Genomic DNA, 17,142 nt, shown 5'->3' with positions numbered 1-17,142 from the left:
ATACTTCGATTTTGAGAATTTGATTACATTATATGTTAGGTGAAATTGGTTCCAAAGAACAAAATAAATAAAATTAATATTATAATTTTAAAAATCCGTGGTTTGGTGGATACAATTGCATTAAAAAATGCATTAATTGCAAACAATGACTTAAATGCAACGCAAATGAACGCAATACAAAATAATGCAATACGCAAGAGGAAGAAGAAGAAGAGGAAGAATATACCAAGATGCACGATTTGTAACTCTAGAACTGAGTAGCCGACCTTTGTATTCTCGTGTGTCGGTACTGTGTTGTTTTGTCACTGTTCGGTTGTTAAGCACCTGTTAAAATGTGCTTTGCTGTTATCAATAAAACAAACTGCCAACGCACTGTGGGCACACTTTGAGCGCCCTCCTCGCCATGCCTGCGAAACCTCACTCTGGGTCGCATGAGGACCAACCTGTTGCCACTCAGTATCCCACCATGCACCGCTTCGAGCACCCATGACGTCAGCTCCCCTCCACCTCCCCCTAGCAACAGAATCAAGATGGCGGCGCCCAGTAACGAAGATCATTTGACCAAAATATCTACGCCGCTAAAGATTCCCAAAACCGAGGCTCCCTCTCCGGAATCGGGCGACTTGAGCGACTGCAACCCGTACCATTCCAACCCCTCGACTCCTAACAGATTCTCCCCGCTCAATATCGGAACCCCGGGCTCGGCAAGTGCAGGCCGGGCTGGGTCGGCCTCTGCATCCAATAGCTTTCCCGCCTGCCGGGGCATGTCTTGGACCCCGTCCGAAACGAACGCCCTGATTGCCGTGTGGGGCAACGAGCGGCTGGCGGAGGCGCGGATGCAGCAGCTGGAAGGAGCCGGCACTGTGTTTTCAGGCAAGGCGCCGGGACCAGCCATGTACGAGCGGGTGTCCCGGGCGCTTGCAGAACTGGGCTATGAAAGGACCCCTTCCCAGTGCAGAGAAAGGATAAAGGTAAATACAACACCGAGTAAGCACAGTCGTGCATTCAGGTGCACACGTCTTTGTATATAACCCCCGAGATCCGTGCGTATTGTTTACCTTGTATTGCATCAGTCTATATTGAGTGACACACCTCTTGTTAATGCATTGAGACCAGGCAGTAGAGCCTGTTGTGTATTTAGTGTTATGCTTAGTGCGTGCATGAATATTCATAGTGATTTACGGTGCATTTGAGGGTCCTGTTTAGCAGGTGGCTTTTGGTTTGTAAAGCAAGTCACAACTTTTTTTTTTTTTTTTTCCTTCCTGGAAAGCTGCAATTATTAAGATCAAGATTTATCATTAGCAAGAAAGTCATCCAGTGTGCTTTTTTGTTGTGGTATATATCACGCCTTTAAATTACAATTACCGTTGTCTTTAATTGACGGGCCTGTATGTTGTGTTGGTACCATGGTTTTGATTTGTGTATTATGTTGGCTGGTAGATGATAATTAACCATCAAGTAAACAAATAATTAAGTTCCAATTTTTAGTTTGCGTTGCAATGCAGAAAATCCAGCATAACTTTTTTTTTTCTAATTATTATTACATACTTAAACATGGTAAAAAAACAAAAACATACATTTCCTAGTTGTCTTAGTTCAATTCTGCATACTGATTATTGAAAACAAACTGTTGCTGATTATGATTCTGTTCCAGTATGTAATCCTTGTAATTTTCCTGCCTGCCCGCCCCCCCAGACCCTGCGGCGATGCTACAGCCGAGTGAAGGAGCACGGTGTGGGCAAGAGGAAAAGCAGCTACTCCATCGAGCAGCTGGAGAAGGTGTTTGGACAGGGGGGCTGGGACTCTCAGTCCTGCCAGCCCGTCCTCATCAACAGCAGTGGCCTGTACCAGGAGATGGAGTCGGATGGGAGCACCATGGGGGACTACTCTCAGGAGGACTGGGGCAACCAGGAGCTGCCCTCCTACCAGGACACAGAGGCTGGTGAGGAGGGGAGTGGGAGAGGACTGTGGGGGCTCCATAAAAAACCAGTGGAATGCATTGCCATTTAATACTGCTGCAGCCAGTGGGCTTGAGTGAGATCATTCAGGGGATGGGATATCTACGCTTGAGTGGTGTTTGTCTCTGGTTTGAGAAGGCTTCTTGGGTTTTCTCTCTGAGTTACTGGTATTTTTTTTGCTCTCCAGAGGAAGTGAGTTTTGCAAAAAAGAGAGTGCTGCAGCGAAGGCAAGAATCGTCCGAAGAACAACAGTGAGTATTGAGAAGGGAACGTTTTCCTCATTGAGTATCGTGCATGTATTATGAATATTGCGACAGTTGGTTAGTTTCCAATGACATTGATCTGTGTTTATTTCATTAGACCCAGTGTCAATCACTTGAACAGTTTTACACAATATATTTACATATATATTGATCATGCGCAGAATCCATTAGTATTGATCAATTCCCAATTTTTTCGATTGCCTTCGATTTAATTTTAAAGTGCACTGGCCAGTGTATTTTTTTTCTGCAGTGTTGATCAAGTTACTTTGGACTGACTTTACTTTTGATGTCCGTAGTCTCGCTCTGAGTAATAAAAAGTGGCAAGAGATCCAATTTGGTGTTCCACAAACAGTTATTTCTTGCCCCTAACCAGTTCTCTTTCTGCTCCCAGGAGACACGGGGTGATGCAGAACGTGATGCGCATCCTGGATTCCGTGCAGCTCAAATGGGAACACTTCCAGACCTGGACGGACTTCTCGCGGCTGCACCTCTCCAACAAGCTGGCCATCTTCGGCGTGGGCTACAACACGCGCTGGCGGGAGGAGATCCGCTACCATTACGCAGAGATCAGCTCGCAGGTGCCCCTGGGCAAGCGCCTGCGAGAGTACTTCAACCCAGAGAAGACAGAAGGCCGTGTCATCATGACCAAGGTGCAGAAAATGAACTGGAAGAACGTTTACTACAAATTCTTAGACATCACCATCAGTGAGGCCCGTTGCTTGGAGCTGCACATGGAGGTGGACTGGATCCCCATTGCCCAGTCCCGGGCGTCTGGGGGCAGCAATGGAGCGCAGTACCTCCTTCCAGGGGGCATCCCCAAAACGCATGGCCTGTATGCCATCGGTTTTGAGGAGGCACCTGCCTCTTCTGTTTCAGATTCTGGTGACAAGAATTCTTCTCAAGGGACGGGAGAATCCGCCAAGCCCCTTGTGAAATCAGAATCACAAGAACATGGGGAGGAGTCCTCCCCCAAAGTGACCTATTGCTACCTGGGCATAGCGGAGGACAGGACACTACAGCAGTGCTTGTTCCAGCACTTTCAGAGCGGAAGCAAGTACTTTGGAACGGGGGAGCCCTCCGCAGTGACCAAGTTCATCACAGAGAACTGCAGCACGCAGTCGGGAGAAGGGGCCTCCCCGCCACGAGCCATGTATATCAAATTCATCGAGGTGGAGCTGGACTTTCTCTCCGCAGGCTCCTTGGTTGAGTCCTTGGAAATAGCAATCGGATATTCCTTAAAGTTTAACAAATAGGAGCACTTTGTCAGTAGCTTAAGGATGTAAAAATGACAGACCCGCTGCTGCTTAAACAGTTGGGCAGGGTGTCTTTCAGCTACTGCCTTTGCAGCTGCAGTGATTTCAGAAAGGATATCAGGGAGGCAGTGTCTTTGTGTTGCAGCTGTTTCTAATGGAGAGGCAGAGTTGAATGAAGTGGAGTAATCAAAGAGGACTTCCCTGACTGCAGGCTGCACTCGGCCAATCTTAAACCTGCCTTGAATCACTTTGTACCGCCCTTTTCTCTCTCTGGAAGTTAAACTTCAACCAGAGGGCCAGCGAGAAGCGAGATGGTTTATTTAATGGTTTTAAATAATGTAAACGGAGGGGGAAAAAAAGGTATTAAATTGTGAACATTCCAGACATTTCATAATGGAGGTGAGGGGGATTACTGTAATAAAATCTATCTTGTTTTTTTATGTTGTAAACACAGTATTTTTTCATTTTCTTTTTCCCTAATCCCACAGCTACATCTTTTTGTATGTTTTCTATTGACGGTATTGCAGGACGGTTTATTTTACACAAGCCTTTGGTGATTGTACATTAGGGCTGTAAAGCCTGAAAATAGCAAACGATTAATTGGGCACACAAAATATAATCGTTCTTGTAAATATCCATGATTGTACTATACATGTTCGCTCCATTCCTCTCCGCTTGACGTTATTATTTTAATATCATTGCAATTCAGTAAAAGCTTGTGCAGAACAATTGAATGCGAGGGGTAATTACGCCTGGGTAGCGTCAGGAGAAAAAAAAAAACATTCGCAACAAGCCTAGCAAGTTTAACATACTACTAGGGTGTTACTAAAATATTTATTACAAACAGATTACAGTACTTTGGAATGTAAGCTATATAAACTAGACACAAGTTTATGAAAAATACCTTTATTATTATTTTTTTTATTCAGTGACAGCTGCAGCATTGTGCATTGCATCTTGTTAATACTGTACCACCTAACCTTCAGTATCTGTGAAACACAATGCGGGAATCCCTGCCTAAAACACAATAATAATAATAATAATAATAATAATAATAATAATACATTGATTTACTTACCAAAACTTGCAGACCCGCTAGCTGATCCTTACTCCAAAATTGCATTTAACATCACTGATCAATTTTTTATTTTTTTTTTCTGCTATTGACTATTGTTAAATATTCATTATGTAACAGTTCATTTTGAAACTCCAAAGAAGCGCAAACTATATACAGTCAGTTTTCTTCAATGTGCACAATTTATTCACAGGCTGTTTGCCAGGAATACAAACCTGTCGTCCTGCTCTGGATTCAGGGCAGCGTGCGTTTTGGTTTGGTTTGTTTAAACACAGAGGGGCATGCTTACAAAGCATTTTCAAATCTGATTCGCTGGTAGGATGGGACTAGCAAATCAGATACTGGTTAACACGAGCAGGAGAAGAAGAGCACGTCCACTGCTTGTCTGGCAGAGATACTGTAAATAGCAAGGCAGGGCGTTCGGTGCAGTTTCGTTGATAAACTTAAATAATGTTATTATCTGTGCGCGTTACAAACATGTAATTATTGAATCGACTATCCAGTATTTATATCAGTGTACATAATGAGGAATGGAATCAGTTGAGAAATCGATTTTCGATTTAATCGTAGCACCCCTACTATACATTTGACAGGCTGGAGGCAGTCGCCCCATGCTATTTAAGAAAGTGGGTTACTCTACTTTTTAATGCCCTGTCCTGCTATTTAAATGACTTCAGCCTCCTAAAAGCTTGAAGTTTGATGTGCAAAGTGAACAGGTTCCATGAATCAAATGTTAAAGGGTTCTAGTTGACCATGTTCTTCTGTTCCAGGCTGATCACTTTTTTTATATATTAATGCGACTGTGTTAAGTAAATGCACCTTGCCTACACTAGTCCCATAGTGGTCTATATACACACAAGGTGGCACCGTTGTGTTTCCAAGAGGAAACGAGTTTCCAGGAGTCTCGTAATGGTTGTAATGAATAGTTTGTTTGTTTTCCGTCCCATGTTGTTCAGCACGCGTCAGTACAGGTGTGACACAATCTGCACTGCTGGTACAGCCTTCATGGAAATGCCCTCACTTGTACACATCAGTACCACACAACACTGTGATTGTCTGATAAACTGCTGGTACCAGTGGGGGCCTTAGAAACAGGTTTCACAGACTCCTGGTTTCTCACCTGCTTTCACACATGACATTTTAACACTAGTTTTTGCAGATATATGGGGGAGGGGGTGGGGGGCTGTAAAACACTTGTGCTCTTCATATTTAATTGTCTTTATTAGTAAACAGGATTATGTTGATTGAACAAACAGGCACTTATTTTTTATCAGATATACTTTAGATATGTAACAGAAGTGAGTTGAGTTATTTTAATTATGCTGCCAATTTTAATAATCTCTCCAGTTCTCTTATCTGTTATATTGACAGCTGTTGATTGATGCAAACGCAGTAATGTTGCCAGTGCTGTAATACAATGTGTTGTTCCCATCAAAGCCATATTTTTACTTTTGCAAGGTCAGTTTTAATATTTCATTTTTGAAATGGTTACCATGCCTTTTAATTGCGCTTTGTACTAGCTGTGTCACTTTTATATACAGTTTAATTTATGGCTAAATTAAATTCCCTTTTATTGTGCTTACTTTTGATTTTAATGAGATTTTTACTTAACAAATGGTAGATGGATATCGTGTGCTAGTACAGTGAAACCAGGATTAACTGGTCACAAAAGGGACAGGGTTGGAAATAAGACTCCCATTGCATAGCGGTTCGGTCCGTTCCTGGTTTTACTGTGTTTAATAAGACACACCTAAGTTTGTTATCCATACACTGTGGAAAGCAAAACACAAGCAAAGATAAAACCTGTAATGGGAGAAGCTGCTGTTCAGCAGGAGTCTTATTGCCATCCCTGAAATATCTGTGGCTGGTAGGAGCTTGTTTTACCGTAATTTAAAGATTTTATTTTTATTTTTTTCTTTAAGGACAGGTCGAAATCCCATACCTCTTTTGTTAAGGACAGGTTTCTCATTACATCTTTGTTTTCAATATATTTATACTCCACTTCCCTCGCAATGTTGTCAATTTTTTTTTTAAATGTGCCATCACCCTACAAGCAAATAAATAATAAAAAAAATAATAATTTGCACAGCAGCTAAACATAGGAAAACATAGGATCTCCAGCGGGTCTCAAAGTGTGGCGTTACGAACTACAGTGTACTACCATTAATCAGAGTTTGATAAGAAGTGATACTATGTCTGTTATCTATTCCTGAACTTTGTTCAGTTACCTCATTTGTAAAGCAAACACATTTTTGTTTATTTGAATTTTTTTCATGGTCAACTACATTTTATAATGTACTCTTTTTTTTTTTTCATTCAAATGTTAAACAAGCTTGAGTTGTTTATTATTAAATATATACGAATTTAAACACTGAAACAGCACCTTTTCATATTTCAACAGTGGTGTTCTAAGTGCATTTCTGTAAACCAATGATGTGTTTTGCTGGTCTTGATGCACAGATCAGGCTCCTGGAATATTTGGATCTCCCAACTTTGTTAACCAAGTCAAACAAGTTGCATTTAGGTCTACTGTAGTAAGTTATGTTCATGCTTCTTCACATTTTACCAGAGGCTGGCATTATTTTATAATTGGGATGTCTGCCTCAGGTTATCCTTAAGAGTGGGTAACTTAAATGATGGAAGCGCATCCCGATCGGTGACAGAATGTGTTTCTTTAACCAGTCTTTATGAATTTGATTTGAAATGTCCCTGTGCAATGCACGCCGAGCACATTGTTCTTTCAAATTGCATTGCAGTGTATTGCTCATGTCCCTATTGCATGTTTTGGCAGCAGGGGGTGCTGGTTCATCATTTAATAAACCAGGCTGCAGTTTGTTTTCTATCGGCCACCTCTGTTTAAATGCAGGAGTAAAGCTTGTGCTGTGTAGCAAACGTGTGCTGTGAATGTGTTAGTAAGTATGCTGTGTTAATGCATGACACTTAATTGGAAGTGTGTAAGTTGACAGGTTTGTAACATTTTCATTTTTTATTTTCAGAAATGGTGCAGATTGGTGGAGGTATCCACTGGGTCTGTCCATCTTAAGACTGTTGACAGAATTGAGCAATGATTTTTGTGCTTCATTTACTTCCCAATCCACTTTGAACTGCTGTGGTCCTATTGGCTGTATAATGTATCCGTGGCAAGCGAACCGCAAACAAACAAATTGATGTGGTCAAAGCTTGGCGAATCTGCTCCAGAAAGCTTTTTTTGTTTTTTTAAGCACGTTTATATTCTAAAGACTGATTATTACGAGACTTACTGTAATCCATAGTAATGCTAGTCGGTTTTGGTTTATATAAGCAACATTGACGCATTACAGGACAGACTGTGCAAGCCATCAGACCGAGCCTTCGGAACTGCACTAGCAAACTGGAATCAAAGAATCTGTAATAAGGTGTTTTTTCCATTAATCATCCTGTGTTTTTTTTTGTTTTTTTAAACGAAGCACGTTTTAATCAGCTGCATATAATAACAGAATTAGTGACTAACAGTTAGTATTCTATAATGAAGCTAAACGAGTGAAACCAGAACCACCCTGAAAGACTGTCCTCGAAAGGTTTTCTAAACTCTAACCTTGTCATCTTGTAATGGCTCATTAAAGAGGGTCGTCAGTGTAACATGCAAGCCAATTCCTTCCATACTCCTGCAAAATGTGTGCAATTAAGAAACACATTTCCTCTGATATCTGTGTATTTTGAGTAATTGATGAAACTTAGGCACGTCGACGATGCAGTTAACAGGGCTGTATGTTTCTTTGAAAACAAATCATTAAAATTGCTGTTCTGCATCATTAACGTTATAATACGCAGTTCAGAATACCGTTGAACAGTTCAGCACTTGTATTTGTCTTTCGGTTTTGCATTCATAGTGCGTTAGTTTTGCAGTTTTTGTGGATTTCTTTGGAATGTTTGCATTGAATTTAGAATCATATATGGGTGATCTTATCACAATGGGATTCCAAAGGGGATTCTCTTCCCCATTATTTGATCTTGCAATGAGATCTTTTGTTGTAGTGAAATACAGATAAAATACAATATTTAAACAGTTGTACAGGCCGATGTTCCCAAATCACTGTATGTTGAATTCTTTCTTCCCCGGTCCGGCCATTTCAAGTCACAGCGACAGTAACTCAGCTAGTTCAAATTCCACACGCACCGTCACACCAATGCACAGCTTCCACACTGAAGTGCTTCTTTAGTGCTGCTTTTGCACAGCCATGACCTAAATTCAGTACCGACTCCAACTCAAAGCCAGCTATGTTTACAGGGGATTAAAAACTAAGATTGTTTAAAGAAAGGGAAGGTGAGGGCATGAATAATGCGAGTGTTTTCGTCTTAATTATTTACTTCCCCTTTGTACCAGACCCACTAAAAACAGCACAGATCAAACGAAGGGCAGCACTCTCTCCAATGCCCCCTTGTGTCCATGTTGTACAACACGGCCTCTGATAAGCCGTGCTTTCATATTTTGACAAAGGAATGCAGAGCAGTGCAAGAAGGCGCTTGTATAGCACACAGTGTTTAGTTGTGTAGTTGTGGTTGTACTCTGCTTATACTTTTTGTGAGATGTTTTTTCGAAATAAAGGGCTATACGCTCACACGCAAAGGCTCCAGCACTGTTGCTGTAGAAATAGCCCTGTATTTTGAAAATAACAGACCATGAGTATTTTACTGGACTTTATATCAGATGTAGAGCTGGGCAGGCTTCTTTTGTTTTCTCTCTCTGTTTCGTCTTTTTTTTCTCACTACATGACAGCCTTTTTACGAGGGTGTCGTTTACAAGACTCCAAGTAAATTCAGTGCAGTCTTGTTTTCTCGTCCTTCCTGCTTGTTCCTTCCTTTTTTCTTATTCCTCTCCAGCTTCCTCTACTTCATCTCCACCCCTACACCCACCCCCATCGCTCTCCCATGGCTTGAGCTGAAATTCATAAATTTGTATTAGAGACTCAGATTAAATCAGAGAAGCGAGATCATCCACCTCTAATAATTGCACAGTCTTGCTGCCTTAGCTTCAGCCTGGTTTCTATGGAAACGTGCCCAGACCCCAGAAACAGGCAGAAAGATGAATTCACCTTCCAAGCCTGTCAGCAGGAACAGCTTCCTGATCCTCCAGCTAGACATACAGACAGCACTCCAAGGAATGTGAAGAAGACAGTCTGCTTGGTTAAAATTGTGGGGCTAAATCAATTTCCCTTTAATGTGCTTCCTTTTCATTCTAATGGGGTTTTTACTTAACGAATGGTAGATGAATATTGTGTGCCAGTACAATAAAACCGGGAGTAACTGGAAGGGACTGAATACAAGGATGGAAATAAGGCTCCCATTGCATGGCAGTTTGATCCATTCCTGCTTTTACTGTGAGTTTAATAAGACACACCTGAGCTTGTTACCTGGCTAATCAAGCTGCTCAGACAGTATTATCACATTATCCATGGCTGCCCAGTTCTATAGCAAACCCAAAGGATTTTTAAAATGCAAGACAAGTTGCAATGACACCTTTCACTAAACGCTGGCTAACAATCAAGACAGTGGGAAGGACATTGGTTTTGTTTGATGATTTTTTAAAGTATTGCAGCGGTTCTCAATGCTCTTTAGCTCTATATTAACTCCGTTGGTGTTTATTCCCTGGTGATGTATTCACCCCATTATCACGATCCACAATGCACACATGCTTGGGAGAGATCTGCTGCAACGCACATTCGTTTCTGGGTAAGTCTATGGCTAGCCTTTGCGTGGATCTCTGTATGTTAATGTTTAAAACGGGCTGTGTAATCGGATTAACTGTTAGTGGAACGGTTCCTAGTTCAGGGACAGGCATCTCCATTGCAGGTATAATACATGGTTACATGCTTTCAGACCAGGTCAGGGGTCAATTGGTACAGCTTCATAGTTAAGGACAGTGTTGGTACAAAAGCATACCTGTGATCTAATATCATTCCTGGAGTATACAGGGACCCAGTGCGAGTTATATGGCTTCTGAATGATTAATCATTAACATCAAGCGATAAACTTAAATTGCAGCAGCTAAAAATAAACAACTCTGATGGTTGCGCTCTTAAAGCGCACCCAAAGTAAACGGTTTTTTGTTTGTTTGTTGTTGTAGCATTAGCTTGTTAGGAACCCCTCATCTCGACCTTTAGTTTATAACGTGCAATTGAAATTAACGTTGCCACTTGACTTTTACCTTGTTGTTCACTGTTTTTGTTCACGCAGTTTAGCAAAGTCTCTGATTACAACTGAACCCCAGGGTGGTATGTCCGTAAGGATACGACGGGAGCGCGAAGTGATATTTAAGCAGCACGGTTGGTATTTAGTGCAGAAAAGGTGTAGTTTTATAGGTTGGTCTAAATGTATGGTTGTTGAAATGATAACGTACTGATGCATTGCATTTTAAAAACGGGTGTGCCGTTGTCGCAGTGGGCAGGTTTTAGGGCACACCCAGTCAAACATTTGCAACTTTGTCCGTTTTGTTCCCACACCAGCATTATGAAGCCTAATGGACAAAAAAGGATCCGATCAATGCAAAGTGTTTCGCAAGCTTCAATATAAACAAACAGACATTCACACTAGAAAACAAGACAATGTAGAAACAAGACTTTGCTTTTTGCTCACTGTTGATACGCACAAAAAAAAAAATGTGAACAGTGCAGAAAAGATTAAATCATTACAAGAAGATCAACAACAACAACAAAAGAATTGGGGAGGCGTGTCGAAGAAAGACAGAGGCGGCGCTTGCGAACAGGTGTACTGGGATTGACAAGGCATTGCCATGGAGACAACCTGTGATGTCAACCAGGTACGGTGTGAATGACAGCGAGCTCAGTCCTCGGCCGGTCAGGATCCAGGCTCGGTGAGAAGTGAAGGGGGAGGGAGGGAGCGGTTCTGAAACTCCAGGAGCAAGATCAGATCGTCGTTCGGTGCCTGCTGTCTGACAACACTCTACAGCAGGATACAGCACCGGCAGCGCTTTGCAAAAGTCAAAAACAAAACTGGGAGCTAAAGCAGCGGAGCTCAGTGCAGCACTTGGCACTGTCCCTAGTGAAGGTATCTCCTGTGCTGCGCGGTTGCTCCGGGTTGTGTTCCAATATATTGTCCAGGAGGCGAGTTCAGCGACTGTAGCGGTTCTCCTGAACCACAAAGGACATCTGTGTGGAAGGAACAGAAAACGCTTGACTTGAGCGATTGTATTTCTGATGCAGTTGCGGGCAGTGTGGTTTGTCAAACCAAAGCACAGTTTAACACTGAGTGGACTATGGAGCCGGTGACATCTGAGAAACTTGCCACTTTGATCCCGCTGACGTTGCTCTGGGCAATATTAGGTAATCCTTATTATTATTATTATTATTATTATTATTATTATTATTATTATTATTATTATTATTACTAAGTCGCGGTCGTTGTTAGCAACTTTGATAATTGTTCATTCCGGTGCTGGTCATCGTAAGGCACAATGATAGTTGTTTCAACCAAGGTATAATGTTGAATGCAGCTGCTATAGCCTATAACAATCAACCCTTTATTACTGCGCAAAAAAGTGGGTTTCCGACAGTTTCCTTGATAATGGTCTACGTTTTTGGTCCAGGCAATGATAAAGTAAATTGCACCTGAGTTGTTTTTTTTTTTTTGTGTTATTTTTTTTTTTTTTGTGTGTGTGGATATTCCGTGAATTACCGTTTTTCAAGAAATAAGTCGCTTTGAAATATAATGTTTCCAGCACCGAGCTGTCCTCTGCTCTCGAGTTACCGTGTTCTACATTGTATGCACAACGTTCTTTCAAACTGTGCAGTTTATATGTAAATACTACATAATACCGGGTTATAGTGCAGCCCTTCAAACACCCTGCACTGTGTCCACCTGCGTGACGCAATGTCTTTATTTTAAAGACAGTGTTCGTCTTTATTGTGTTTTGCTTTAACACTTTGCTTTGTGATGTTTTTTTTTTTAATACCTGTGCGGGTCTAGGTGTGGTTAGGAGTTTTAGTATTCTGTCACATACCAAAACAATGGTGCTGTACGGTGCTGTGGAGAGGGTGGAAAACAAGTATGTATATACGAGCAGGGTGGCACATTTCAATAGTCGGACTCCATTTCAAGCGCTACATGTACAGTTAATATTAAGTTGTTTCTCTGGATCGCTCACTGCATTGTATTTTTTTTATTTGTTTAAAAAACAAACAAAAAAAAAACAACTGCCAGTCACTAAATCGGTGTGAGGTTTGAGGGACGGTTCTGCGTAATCCCTCCCTAGGTTTTCAGAATTCCTTTAAATGGATTTTGGTATTGTATTCATACATTACGCACGTAATGTATGAATCGCACTTGTGTTGAGGCTATATATATATATATATATATATATATATATATATATATATATATATATATATATATAATATATTATATATATATATATATAATTTTGAAGCTGCAGTGTAGGTGTATGTAAGTGGTAATCACTCAAACTGTATGGGGAGATTGAGTGTTAATGGTAAATTGGTAAAGGAGGGTGTCTGCAATTCATTTAAGATGGTATAGAGCTAACCTGCCTGAGACAAATCTTAACTTATCCACCTTTTTGTTTTATACCTTTCTGAGATTTCTATTCACCATTATTTCTACAGAAGTGAGTTCAATGTCATGTCAAACAAGTTTGGAAGAGCAGTCTCTTTTGGCTCACAGTCCATTCCAAAGCAGGACCTTTATCAACCCAAGTTCAGGATGACTTGAACAATCAACGACCTGGTTGGAACACAGCTCAGGAGTGCTTCATTAAACCATAAGATTCTTCAGTGTTTGGAATGCCTAATTGGGTCCCAGTGTTCTACATGGAATGCCCATGGGAACCCTGTTTTCAAAAAGGGTGTACTAATCACAGCATAACAAGGTGTGCTGTCTGTGACAAACGCACTGCAGCTGAAGGGCATTTTAAAAGTGTGCTCCTCAGCTGTAAACGTTATTTTAATATCGCTCGGGTAGTACCAATGATTATTATTTGTGTGTCATGTTGAGGTTTTATTTTAATACCAAAGGCTGGAAATGGCCAGTGCTCTGCCTCCAGTTCTGAGTGTCTTGTTTCTACAGAAATACTTACAATAATCCAGGAAGCCACAATCAATCCTCATTGTTCAAGCTTGAAAAGGTAAAGCAAGCCAACATATTTAATCCTGTTTGGAGGAAAGATTAAACAATGAAGACATGCTCGCTTAGGGAAGTCCTTCAAATAACTATAGAGACCAGGCGAATTCAGGAGTTTTTGTGCAAGGTTACCAAACACTGGAGAGAGAAGTCCATTATACCTACTCGGAGTGAAGAGATAGCACCAGCAGTCCGAGCTCACCCACATTACTTCAGGCCTGCCCTGGAGTGACAGGAGGGAAGAGAAACCAGTTCATTACCGCGCTCGCCCAATCATTGTCTTATAGAGACCGTGTGCTTAGTTCTGTTGTGTTGTGCAGTAGAGCTGAGAGCATGTTAGTCAGTCCATCTTGCTACACAAAGGCTTGGGTTGTTCATTGCTTGCCCTCATTATGTATTTTTTTAAATGTATTGCAGCCTGTTATTTGCATGAGCATAATAACAAAAGGAAGATCAATAACTCCTGAGTTATGCCTTTCATCAGACTAGCACTTGAGTACTCGAGCACTACACAACTACATATCTCTATTTAAAATTCCAACGTCTTGCAGCTTACAGTAAATACAGCAATCCACTTTAATAAAATACATAGCAAAAAATCCCCATAGCGTTAACTATGGAGCGAACAAATAGATTGAAAAGGGCTTCATGTACTCGAAAAAACTTTGTATAAGTCTTTTTTTAGGTATCTTTAGGGCTTCCTAAAAAGAGGGGGGCAACTTATACACCGGTGTGACCTATAGGCTTTTTCCTGAAATTGTTGTCTCAAAAAAGGGGAGGGAGGTGGCGACTTCTACACTGGTTTTTACGGAATTCCCTGGATAATTCAATCATTGTAATCCAATCCCTTTCCTGTTCTCTCTCTATACAACACCCATCTCTTTAGTGAATCCACATCAGACCTATTAGTGCAATCAAAATGTCATGCTCTGTGTGTTTATTGAAGTCCACCCTGGCTTACTGTAACAGCAGCAGTTAGTTACCTCAATGCATTCTCTTCATGTGACGCCGAGATCAGCAGTTTGCAGAGGCACTGAGACTGAACACTGGATGATAAAGTTTAGTAAAATCTCAGCCTGATCACTACAGTCATGTATCCTGTTCTGCCCTGTGGGTATTCTGTCATTGCAACTGACCAGTGCTGAAACTGGCATGTACATCCCATCCAAGGACTCTCTTCTCTTTGTATCTTCGAGTTGCAGTGTTAAAATGAAACTGCAAAGCACTATATGTTCTGTAGACGACACATAGTGGAATCAGAGACATGTTAAGAGCCGACACAGAACCTACTTTAAACCTTGGGCAGCATTATTGAGTGCTAGTGTCTCAGATTGACTCTTGGGGGTGAATTCTTACACCCACAATGCACCCTGCTTACTGTATTCCCGTCAGGACTCACTACTCTTTTTTTTTTTTTTTTTGACGGCTCAGCAGTTGAACACAAATCTACGCCACAATTATTACGCTACCCACAGAAACAACTGTTTAAGTTGTCTTCATTCCAGCTTTTTTTTCCCAGTACTGCCAGCATTTTTGGACCTCATGGGCTCCCCCATTCAAGCAGAGTGAAGTTACCTGAATGGACTGATCCATGAATTTCAAGAACCCTGCTAAGTTCCCTGATGTGTTTATATTGAACTAGGACAGGGATACTCACGTGCAGCTCTTCCAATACATTTCAGTCCACAACCTTGTTCTAACCACTGTTTGATTGTACCCTGTTTACACTACCTAAGTAGTGTGCGATCAGTAGGCATTGAAGCCGTGTGAGATGTGGGATGTGTTACCATGCTGTTGATGTTGAATCACTGATATCTTTTCAGACCCGGCTGGTGGTCAAACCAGCTGCTGGGAGCCGGGTGAGTGCTGATACCTTGCTTGTAAGTTTCCGTATGCTCTTCTTGGGAAAGGTTAAGCGAAGTGCAGTCTTGGGCTTCCACCTCTCACAGCTGCTTCTCTCTTCAAACTGACTTCAACAATAGAACTCAAGCCCAGGTGTGTCCCATTCGTGGAACTGCCAAGCTCAGGAAGGAAGCCAGTAGAGAATGGGCTGGGGTATTGTATCATTTGAGGGAAGCAGTAATATAACAGGAAGACAGATTTGCAGCATTCCTTCACACAGGGCTGCAGAGGTCATTCTGTCTAGTTATAGGTGGACAAGCTGTCAATCTTACAACTCTGGTCCTAAAGGGTCATTATACATCTGGTTTAAAAGGAGAAGCTGCTTTATGTTGATGGAGATTCCAGGGATTGAAATAAGGCTCCCATTGCATAGCAGTTTGATCCATTCCTGGTTTTACTATGAGTTTATTAAGACACACCTGAGCTTGTTAATGATACAGTAGGGCTAATGAAGGTCAGTGTAACATTGGAATGAGTGATGCATGGTTTGGTATTTCCTATTAAACGATTCATAATATGGTTGGATCAAAGACCTTACCAGAAGGTTTACTGGCTCACTGGAATAAAACTATGGAAGTCTGCTGAACTCCTGATAACGCTGCCCTGTATCTGGCATGCTGGCGATTTGCAGTGAGAGTCGGTTTATCTGAGTTTCAGTCAACAGTAAAACACTGCCTGGGTGGAAAGTGTGAGTGGGACCAGTACGGAGACAGGAAACCTTTTTCATTTAAAAACAAATGAAACCCGAAGGTGCTTTACTGAAGCTATTCAGTGCTGCTCCAGCCCCACCCACATGAGTGTGTGTTAATTTCCTGGACACCTCTTTCAAGTTATTTTCAACAAGCTGTACTTTATTATCATGGTAATGATATTTCGCAGCCAATAAGGGAGGAGATGAGGACCTACCTGCTCTGGGTTTCTATAAGCTTCATACTGCTGGGTATTGAGTAGCTAAGCGTTAACCCCCATTATTTACCCAGATTATACTGTTTTACGCTTGAGAAACAAGACAGGTTGGGGCACATGCTTTTTTTCCATTGTGTAAAAAAGGATTGCAGAGAAAAAGTTGATTCACTGAATTCATTACAACAGTAATAAAAGACTGCATTCTATACCCTTTTGTCAAACCATCGTGTTACTTAATCACCAAGCATTCTTGTGCTCAAACTGTCACTCTCCTTGAAGTTCACCCTTGGTTAATTTTTAAAAGCAATTTACCTGATAGGGATTTCCTTCAAGTTAAACAACTGCCATCTGACATAGTAGAAAAATAAAGGGAGCACACTGAGACTGATCACTTACTACTCAAAAACAGCCTGGTTATCTTACCAGTGCCACATTGCCCAGAGGAAAGAGAGAAGGAGCCTGCAACGAAACTGTCAACACCGCCTCATAACTGGGGATATGGTGATAAGACCCCACCTTGTCTAGTTTCTCTCCACATTCACGTGGTCCCACAGTAGTAATATTAAAAATAATAGCAATAATAATAGTAAATACCCCCCACCCCCCACCCCTTCCATACCATGCCTCGTCTCCAGCAGAACGTCCCACAGGCA

At 41.5% G+C, this 17,142-nt stretch overlaps 2 protein-coding genes across 2 annotated transcripts in view; both read left to right on the top strand.

Annotated features, from left to right (window-relative positions):
- Positions 1-513: 513 nt before the first annotated feature.
- Positions 514-4,225, top strand: LOC121309484 (myb/SANT-like DNA-binding domain-containing protein 2). Its single transcript, XM_041242440.1, has 4 exons — positions 514-971; positions 1,696-1,942; positions 2,146-2,209; positions 2,613-4,225. The coding sequence occupies exons 1-4, from the start codon at positions 531-533 to the stop codon at positions 3,472-3,474; spliced, it is 1,614 nt and encodes a 537-aa protein (XP_041098374.1). The 5' UTR covers positions 514-530; the 3' UTR covers positions 3,475-4,225.
- Positions 4,226-10,952: 6,727 nt separating this feature from the next.
- Positions 10,953-17,142, top strand: part of LOC121309485 (endothelial cell-selective adhesion molecule-like) — a 28,906-nt gene continuing 22,716 nt past the window's right edge. The window contains exon 1 of the mRNA XM_041242442.1: positions 10,953-11,868. Within this exon, the coding sequence (XP_041098376.1) occupies positions 11,802-11,868 (67 nt within the window). The 5' untranslated portion in view covers positions 10,953-11,801. The remainder of the gene's footprint in view (positions 11,869-17,142) is intronic.

The sequence above is a fragment of the Polyodon spathula genome, unplaced genomic scaffold (assembly GCF_017654505.1).
Source record: "Polyodon spathula isolate WHYD16114869_AA unplaced genomic scaffold, ASM1765450v1 scaffolds_1290, whole genome shotgun sequence".
Taxonomy (NCBI): Eukaryota; Metazoa; Chordata; class Actinopteri; order Acipenseriformes; family Polyodontidae; genus Polyodon; species Polyodon spathula.
Note: the sequence above shows the minus strand (reverse complement) of the source record. Positions and strands in the feature narration are given on the sequence as shown.

Excerpts from the sequence above, each read along its gene's own strand:
- LOC121309484 (XM_041242440.1), top strand. The coding sequence starts at position 531 with ATGGCGGCGCCCAGTAACGAAGATCATTTGACCAAAATATCTACGCCG. Across the intron at positions 972-1,695 it reads AGTGCAGAGAAAGGATAAAG|ACCCTGCGGCGATGCTACAG; the intron begins GTAAATACAACA and ends CCGCCCCCCCAG. Across the intron at positions 1,943-2,145 it reads CTACCAGGACACAGAGGCTG|AGGAAGTGAGTTTTGCAAAA; the intron begins GTGAGGAGGGGA and ends TTTGCTCTCCAG.